Source organism: Salvelinus alpinus, chromosome 2 (assembly GCF_045679555.1).
Source record: "Salvelinus alpinus chromosome 2, SLU_Salpinus.1, whole genome shotgun sequence".
Lineage (NCBI taxonomy): Eukaryota > Metazoa > Chordata > Actinopteri > Salmoniformes > Salmonidae > Salvelinus > Salvelinus alpinus.
This window is the reverse complement of record NC_092087.1, coordinates 40,286,220-40,295,858: the sequence shown is the minus strand read 5'-3', so window position 1 is coordinate 40,295,858 and position 9,639 is coordinate 40,286,220. Positions and strand designations below refer to the sequence as shown.

At 41.1% G+C, this 9,639-nt stretch overlaps 2 protein-coding genes across 3 annotated transcripts in view; one reads left to right on the top strand and one right to left on the bottom strand.

Annotated features, from left to right (window-relative positions):
• Positions 1–1,550: 1,550 nt before the first annotated feature.
• LOC139561099 (insulin-like growth factor-binding protein 6) lies at positions 1,551–4,721 on the bottom strand. Its single transcript, XM_071377952.1, has 4 exons — positions 4,090–4,721; positions 3,341–3,375; positions 3,049–3,171; positions 1,551–2,809 (listed from the first exon to the last, which is right to left on the bottom strand). The coding sequence occupies exons 1-4, from the start codon at positions 4,430–4,432 to the stop codon at positions 2,696–2,698; spliced, it is 615 nt and encodes a 204-aa protein (XP_071234053.1). The 5' UTR covers positions 4,433–4,721; the 3' UTR covers positions 1,551–2,695.
• A 1,342-nt stretch (positions 4,722–6,063) lies between these two features.
• Positions 6,064–9,639, top strand: part of LOC139561087 (SPRY domain-containing protein 3-like) — a 50,923-nt gene continuing 47,347 nt past the window's right edge. For both annotated transcript variants that reach the window (XM_071377943.1, XM_071377933.1), the window contains exons 1-2: positions 6,064–6,195; positions 6,717–6,851. In XM_071377943.1, the coding sequence (XP_071234044.1) occupies positions 6,724–6,851 (128 nt within the window). In that variant the 5' untranslated portion in view covers positions 6,064–6,195; positions 6,717–6,723. The remainder of the gene's footprint in view (positions 6,196–6,716; positions 6,852–9,639) is intronic.

Here is a 9,639-nt window from a genome sequence, read left to right as displayed (position 1 = left end):
GCTCGTTGAGTGTGGACTTAGTGCCAGCATCGGTTTGTGGCAGTAAATAGACAGCTAAGAAAATTATAGCGGAAAACTGTCTTGATAAATAGTATGGTCTACAGATTATCATGAGGTATTCTAACGTAGGCGGGCAGAACCTCGAGACTTCCTTAATATTAGAGATTGCGAACCAGCTGTTGTTAACAAAGATACACACATCACCCCCCTTGAGCTTACCCGACGCTGCCGTTCTGTCCTGCCGATGTATAGAAAAACCAGCTGGAATATGATCAATTTACTTGTTCAGCCAAGTTTCCGAGAAGGATAGGATATTACAGTTCTTCAGGTCCCATCTTCAGGTCTCCAGTGATTTGTATATTTGCCAATAGAACAGATGGTTGTGGCTGTTTATTTTCTCCTCTGCGTAGTTTCATCAGGGTACCCGCACGTTGGCCTCTATATCGCCGTCTCTTTCTCTTCCACCTGTCGGGGATTAGGGCCTGGTCTGGGGTGAGCAGTATGTCCTGTGCCGCCGACTCGTTGAGATATCAATCTTCATACAAATTGAGGTTAGTGATCTCTGTTCTGATGTCCAGAAGCTTTTTAAGGTTATAGGAAACGATGGGCGGAAACATTATGTACAAGAAGTGTTAAGATCAGCGCAAACAAAACACACAAAACAGCAGAATTGGTCAGGATCCCGTAAAACGGCCTCTATACGCTCCAGCGCCATTGAATGTCAAAACAATCAACTTCTCATTCAACTACCTTAGATTTGTACATAATGAGTCCGTAACAATTGTTCGATATTGTTGACCTATATTTAGATTATCATAAAAGACTAGAATATGGTTCAAATGTAATTACTCCAATGAGACTTATATAGATTCCTAAAAATATAAACATTTGTTTTGTGACATTTAATTCTAATTTCCCCTTTATTCCGGAATGTAGTAGTTACATGAGTTCAGGTCGTCCTTTTTGCAATCTCCTAATAACATTTAAATGACTAAAACAAAGCAGTCTTTGTGTGTGTGTTTGCGTGTGTGTGTGTGTGTGTGTGTGTGTGTGTGTGTGTGTGTGTGTGTGTGTGTTCCATCTGTATGTAAAGTCACAAATGCCAGCTAATTCACTTAACATTCCTGTCTCATGCTGTTTGAAAAATGTGTATTGTGTATCTTTTTATAAGTCTCAGATTGTGCTTTTGGAAGGTGAAGAACATAAAAAAAACACACACTTTAAACTTTTAAGAGCAAACTAACTCCAAAGCTCTTTGGCTTTAGATATTGTCATGGTAACTGAGAGCCAGTCCTGTTCTAAATCTTCCTGGTCATATGAGAACGATTTCTGGATTAAGGGCACACTGGCCAGCCATTACAGCCATAGCAAGGTTATTTTCAATCACAAACAGGTTTTTGTTCAACTGTAGACCACATGCTGTTATTAGAGGCTGTTATGAGGCTCACATGTTAAACCTCTAAAACGTATATTTTACAGCAGGTAAGTATCTTCACCAGACATCTGGGAAAGATACCCATCAACATAAATTTGCTTCCAGTGTGTTTCCACTCACAGGCTTTTATTGATAAAATGTCAGATTTACTTAAGTATAAAAGATTGTCAACATAAATAATTACATCAATAAAATATAATGTTCAGCAGGTACAGTACAAAATACAATGTTTTGTCATGCCCAATAGAAGACAAAAAAACACTTAAATAAAATGTACAATTTGTTATAAAAAATACATACTGATAATTAAATAATACATCAGGTTTTAATTTATATATGTATATAAAAAGACTATATCTTATACTCTAAAAACATGTCTGCTCAGCTATAATGTCAGTAAAAAGGTTGGAGGTGCTCCAGTTGTTCTTGGTCCTGGAGTTTGAACATCAGAATGTCAGATTTAAGTGCATAGTTTCAGAACTATAAGAGCGACAGTGGTAACATCATCAGAGACAATCCTCATCACTAGGTCTAGACCCCTCAAACTCAACTCTGGACTTCGAAGCAAGTTCCACTGCATTTTTTAATTGTCCCCCTATAATCAAGGATTGATTTAGACCTGGGACACCAGGTGTGTGCAATTCATTATCAGGTAGAACAGAAAACCAGCAGGCTGTCGACCTCGTGGCGTAAGAGTTGAGTACCTTGGCCTAGACTGTCATGGGACGCAGCGGGTGAATGGGATTGGGGATGTAGTCTACTACAGGTCTACCCACTTTGAGTTAGGTTATAAAATTAACTCACAACTCTGCATATTTATAACACAGAGTACAGATGTTGAAACTAAAAAGTGCAATAATTCCATACCTATCCAGTCTAAACTCAGGTGAAGCCTATTTAGTAAATAATCTCTGGTTTGAACTGTATCACAACTCATCACTAGAGAGCGCTGTGAGACCAAACATACAGGGATAAATAAAGCGAATGACCTGCCCGAGAAATGCAATTGGAAAAATGTGCTTGTAGGTAGTAGTGTAGTAGGGAATGCATCTGAAATGGCACCCTATTCCCTACAAAGGGTGCCATTTGGGATATAGATGGGTGAATTGTGCATGTATTGGCCATTTAGTGTCCAGCACTTTGGGCAGCTCTTCTGTTCTTCTATCCCTCTCTTTTCTCCTCATCTTGCTTTTCCTCTTGATCCTCACCCATTGGTCAATATTCCAGACTTCAGGGTGTGTTGGACTGGGCAGTGCCCTCTCATACATTGTCACAGATCAGGGTGCCCTCTGGACTTGTGTGTGATGATGTTGGCATGCCACTCTCATTCACACACCAGCAGTGACCGCGGTGCATGCCCCGAGACGACCGACACTGCCACACAGAGATAAAGCCTATTAGAGATGTGCAGTTTTGTATAGGACACAACAACGACACTCAAACACATACACACAAACATTTCTGACCAGGCATTGACTATCGAGTCCAGCCTGCAACTCAAGATTGAGTTGGTCCACTGAACTCCTACTTAGGCAAGGTTACTCATCATGCAAGCATAGTTTGGCGAACCACCTCTGCTATACATGCATAAACCAGTCTGCTTCTAAACCTACCTGTTTCTTTCTGAAGAAACCACGCTTGTCACAGTTGGGCATATAGATATCGCCACGGTCTGACTGGAAGACCATGGGCTCAAGACCTTTAAGTACAGTGTTCAGCAGCCTACGACACGGAGCCTGGAGAGAGGAGAGAGAGACGGAGAGAGAGCAGGTTTTCATTATTAAAACCCCCGCCACTATTTCAGGTGCATGTTTTATTATCTTTCAATTATATCGCTCAACACAATCCTCCACACATTTAGAAGTACAACATGAATTATGAAATGTCTTAAGTAAAGGATTTTACCTTCTCCAGGTTTTCAGTCAGTGTCGGGTGTGTTGCTGGAAAAAAATACATGACAACAGCTTTAGCATAGTAATGGATTACATTACCACAGTAACTGATTACTGAAATATCTGATGAATGCAGTGGCAGAGACAAACCAGTAGGTGGAGTCACATATCATGTTCACAGATTGGCATTAACAGGTTGTAGAGTAAAATTACCAGCTGCTGGTGATTTGAGGTTAACATGACATAATTGGGATTATTTAAGAGAAGAACATTTCCCATACACAAAACAAATTAATTCCTGGTGGAGTCTGAGCATAGATTTATTTGAAAGAAATCCTAAGTCTTGTGGCTTAGTTTGGAGCACTGCATACTGATCTTGGCTCTGTCACCAATGTAAACTACTGTCAGTGCCAATTGTGTGCTCCATTACGTCCTAGCTGTATTTCTTACTTCTGATGAAGCTACACATTTTCCACTTCCACAGGCCAATACAATCTCACAATTGGGACCTTTCTTATCACAACAAAGTCATCAGAACAACATTTATTTATTTATCTATGATATACAGCGCTGGCGTCATGTCCATATCCTGACAAGGATAAACTCTGGGCCCTTGTTATACAGCCCATAACTAGGTCAAGTGAACTATCTACAAAAGTTCAATTTAGCATTGATTTTAGTTATAGTTTACAGTACCCCCTCCTCCACCCCACCAGATGTAACTGAGTGACGTCTCCCTCTGTGCTGTAGTAGGTGTCTTACCTTTGGGCTGGGGACTCTCAGAAGGGCTGGGTTCACTGGCGTTGCCGCAGACTCCCCTGCCCTGCAGAAGGGCCTGGAGGGGGCTGGGGTCTCCCAGTGGTGGGGCGCAGCGGAGTCCTCGGGCACAGCTCAGGGTGTAGACCCCACAGGGCTCCCCCAGGAACAGGACGGTGGTGCTGAGCTCCCCAGACTGTTGCCTCTGGTTGGGGGCCCTAGCCCCCTGTAAGCCCTTACTGGAGGGACTCCTTCCTCTGAGAGGAGGCAGCCGGGAGGCTAGTGTCCATGGGCTGGAGAGGGCAAGCTGGAGGAAGAGCAGGGCCAGAAGGTCAGGGTACAGAAGCATGTTTCCCTCAAAATACACGTGGTCCACCAACAAAAGTTAAGTAATAGTCCAGGAGGTTCCTATTTGTTTCAATGTCAGGTAGGCTGTTGTCTGAGATTTGTTCTTATTCAGCTCAGTTCCAGTTGTTGGCTGGGAGACGCGAGGCAGAGTGGATAGGAATCCCCTCCAGCTACAACAGAGCGATAATGAAGCAGACAGACACCACGGACAGCGGCTTTTAAAGAGCCAAAAGGTGGAAGGAGAGGGAGGGGGAAGGAAAGAGGGAGAGAGGAATATTAGTCTCCTTTCTCATTTCCAGATTGCTGAGCACACCCCCACTTCCCCTTGTCTCTGACACACACACACCTTTCCTTTACCAGTGCCTGTTGGTGAAATAGGGTTAGCCGTAACCCCATCATGAATGTGTCATTATTGCTGTTTCATATTCAGCATTATTGTTTTTCCACCGGGAATACATTTGATTTCTGTGTTTTACAAGTAAGCATTACTGACACATGTAAAATGACAGGCTGGTGATGAGAACATTTGTTTATAGAAAACATATATGTTTGATTAAGTGTTCTCTTCTGTGTATACAAACGGAGAATAACCCTTGTACATACTTCACCTGTGCTTTGATGGTTATTGATGAAGAAGCCTGATAATGAATTTGGACAGGTTCCAACAGCAATCTTGTTAAACCGTTGCATCAGGCACTGGTCTAAATCCTATTCCTTTACTGTACTTTACGACTGAACACCTGAGCTGTTTAAAATGTGGGCTACCGTCTTTGGAACTTTGGAATGTACAGTCAAACACCAAAGGAATTCTAATCAAGGCATTAGTCACTCACATCCAAAGTTTAATGACCCCATTAAATGAAATGTTTGCATTTGCAGTTGCCATGGCTTAGCTTAAAATAACAAATAATGAACACAAAAGAGTAGCTTGATGACGTAAAAGTGCACGTTCAGACTTTGATCAGAGAGACATTGACGGAGAGGGTGCCAGAGTGCCACTTAACATAGGGGACTTTGGCTGACTAAGCCAAACATGATTAATTCTTCCATGACAGGAAATGCATTCCTCTCTCTCTGTGTGTGTGTGTGTGTGTGTCATGATAATGGACTAGTGAAGAATTTTGTAGGAGGACCACCTCTTTAAAAATGACTTATTTTAGAAAAATGAAGGGGGAAAACACTGCTGTTTAATGCTGAAGCCAATCTGGCAACGAATATGTAAAAGCAAGAAACATGTGCTGTCAGTTCTGTATTCCCAGTTCACGATCCGAACGTTGTTCGGTTCAAATGTTTCACAATCAAGACTTATTTAAAAAAAAAGATAGCTATGGAAGCCCTCCCTTTCCACACCTAACAATTACGTAAGCCACCCCAAAACTCAGGATTCATCCTTCTAAAAAAAGATACGGCTCCGCCCCATAATTAGGCTCCTTTATTATTTTACTGTCATCTCAAATTCTGTCTTGCTCACTTACACACAAGTTTCATTTATATATATATAAGACAAATGTTCACTGTCAAGTGTAGCCAACTCAATTTAGATAATAATGCTATTTGAAAAATAGCCTATAGCCTAAAATAAACAGCTACAGTAGAGTACTTTATAGATTGCCGGAAACAAATGTTATTGGTATCATGATGTCATTAGAACGCGCCATTTGCACTCAGCAGAATTTGTTTTGATGGAGCTGGAGAGCACGTACGGGAAATTTGTAAACAACAAGGAATTTGGCCACAGATGAAAGACAGTAGCTTAACGATAAGGTGTGCAACTTTTAGTCAGTGTGTATTTTATAAATAAACAAAAAGTTACCGGACGTGTGAGAGGATGTGCTGCGTACGGACAGAACTCTTCCTCGCTGTGTGTGTGGTTGAGAAGTGCTTGATGTGGATAGCTAGCTAACGTTAACCTACGGCTACAGTAGCTAACAGTATTTATTTCCCTGTAGGTGTTGGCAGATGGAGCTAGATAGCTGGCTAGTTCGCTCTAGACTAGTAACATTTGATATGTGTCTTAAATTGCTAGCTAACTAGGTATATTGTGTATTAACTAGGTAATACGCCGTACATTACATGTGTTATTATTAGACATCCTCGTACAAGCTACTTTGGGCATTTTATATTTTTTTAGTTTGATTTCGATCCAACTGAACCAAACAAATGCAAAACCGACATCCTAGTCCATAACTATTCAGCCTGCTATTCATATGCAGCTGCCACTTCAAAAACGTATATGAGAGTAGGGTAGAGGATCAACACCTCAAGGTTCCTGTTTCTGTCATCAGGTAAGCGATGGACGACATCAACCTCCATTACCGTTTTCTGAACTGGAGACGGAGGATCCGGGAGATTCGCGAGGTGGGGGCTGTGCGGTACCGTGAGCGGTTCAAGAGGATGCTGAGAGACGGAGACGTGCTAAGGTGGGGATGAAAACTGTCAAGTGTAGGATGATGAATGAGGGATTGAATTTAATTCATTTATTTTCCAGAAGGAATATCAGTTGTGGTAAGTCAGATAAGATCAAGATACATAGTATATAAACAGCAACATTCATACATAATAATATATAATGACACTAGCCAAAACATTGTTCCTCTATCCTGGTTCTGGGCAGGGAATGTAAAGAGAAGGAACAGTCAGAGCCTGGTTTCCCAACAATGGCAGAAGATGTAAAATGCGTTTCCAAAAACACCACGCAGAGAAACGGTCGCTAAGTGCATTGTTGGAGTATGTGTTGATACTGATAGTATCGAAAGGAAGGGAGCGCTGCTCTCGGATCAGCTTTATCCATTCAAATCTTACCTTAACATTCACAATACTGAAAACGGATCAGCTCCTATTTCAACTTACAGCTGCAAATATTGAGGTGGCTTATTCTAATGCTTAACCAATAAAAATTCTCTAAATCGCCGATTTGGCACATCATTGCACACGTTAGGCCAGTGATTCCCAACCAGAGGTACTAGGACTGCAAAGACATTGGCAGCTTTTTATTTATTGTCAACTTTGTTCTGAAGTTGTCAGCGGTCAAAGAGAGATTGATACACCATGTGATTCTATGTTTAGCGGAGATCTTCTGTGTATAAAGTCCCGCGGGTAGGCAAAAAAGCATTTAACGACGCACTTACCTGTTCTACGAGTGGTCTGAGGCAGGCGTTAGATTAAGAGTGATTTCAAGTGCAACGTTAATAACGATGGTTTTGGGAATAAGCTCAGAGTTTTAACAATGCTCCTACGAAGGTTCTAACGATGAACCTATCCTGAAGATGCTTTTTGGAAACCGGGCCCAGATCAGTCAGTCAGACACAATTTACCCACAATGAATCACGACCCTAATATTCTCAAACACAGCCACCCTGTGGCCCTGTCCACAGAACCAAGGAATGTAAAGAGAAAGAACAGATGCATCATAATATCTCTATCCTTGGTTCTGGGAACCCACAGGCATGGTGGTCTTGTTCGAGAACATCACATCTGTGGTGCAATGTGGGTAAATTGTGATTGGCTGTCTGATCTGCAAATAATAATAGGTAGTTATTATTCAAGGTGAATTGTAGATCAGGCAGTCAGTGACTGCAAGGCAGTCGAAGCCAAACAAGCCCACTGTGAGTGAAGTCTGTTGTTGCAGCCAAGTAGTAACACCGGATTCAGGTCCTTGATGAGCTGACTCAGGTGTGTTAGTTTGTACTGGGTCCTAGGCCCGTATCCACAAAGCATCTCATAAAACGTCCTAGGAATGCTGTTAAAACCTATTTTAAGACTTTAAAAACTCCCAGCTCAGAGTAGGTTGATGTTAAGACACTGCTCAGACATACTCTTAGCCAGGAGTAAAATCAACTCATAAAAGTTTATCTCAGCTGGTAATCACAATCACGGCAGTTTGAGGTACCGCAAAGGAAAGATAGTGATGACACTTATTGACATTGTTGCAAATGATGGGGAATAACCATTTGCGATGAGGCATCGCCAACTGTGAATGGGACTGTACATCAAATGTTGAAATAGTCAAACGTTTGATATCACTTTCGCCTGACATGATCACTTTGCCTAGGCCTACTCTTAATTATTGCCTAATATATATGGCATATATATATATATATTTTAACAAATTCTGATGGTTGTTAAAAGCAGAATTTTAACAATATTATCTTTATATCAACACACTCGCAATCCCGTTTAACATCTCTAAATTGCTTTTGCAAAGTAGGTATCAAGTCACTTGACGATAATGTTGCATACAACATTGTATACTTTTGAAAGGACTATCATTTCCATTGAAAACATTCAAAGTTAACATAAGCACTAGTAGCCAGCAGATCCAACACCTTACACTTGCTTACAGCTGCACTACACATTTCTCATCCCTACACATTTCTCATCCCTGGATTGAGGTACGTTTTCCAAGCCATATCTTGCGCCGGCTCCGCAGTTTCTTAATACATTTTTGGAGGTAACTGTAGCCAAGCATAAGGTGTCGGATCAGCTGGCTAAAGCCCTAGATGCGTTCAATTGTCAAATGTATATGCGTGCAGAATAGATCTGTTCTATGCGAGCTATTTCTATGCTTCCCATTCTTAAGTTTTGTTTTTGAGTCTTTTACTTTTGGTTTTGTACACCAGCTTCAAACAGCTGAAACAACAATATTTTTGGTTATGGAAAATATATTTCAGAGCGGTTTAGATGGTATAATGGTATACTAGCTTTTATTTTGTGACATAAACTGAAATTAGGCGAACTATTCGAGTATTAGCAACCAGGAAATGGCAGAGCGATTTTTGCATAGTGCAACTTTAACAACTGCAATTGCATGTGGTGCAGGAACCACTGACTCACTGCATTTTTCTATTATCAAGACACCTGCTGGTAATTCTTAACTGGTTAGGACAGCTCATGAGGTCTCCTAAATATATTTTGACTAGGAGGGACTAAAGAGGCTTCATGCATAGTTTTCTATTTTTACCCATAAGAGTAGGAGTAAAATGTATATTCTCAGCACTTATGACTCATTTTCTACTTGCTTTGTGAATACGGCCCCTAGATTGATTGCTTTTAGACTCATACTTTCTTTCACACTGTCCTCCTAGCCTCTCACTGTCTTGGATGACCAGTACCATCCACAAGTTAAAGAACAACTGTATGCTGTGTAGCATACGCTTGTATGTTCGTTGCATACTTTCAAATACTTTTGAAATTGCGATACGATTAATA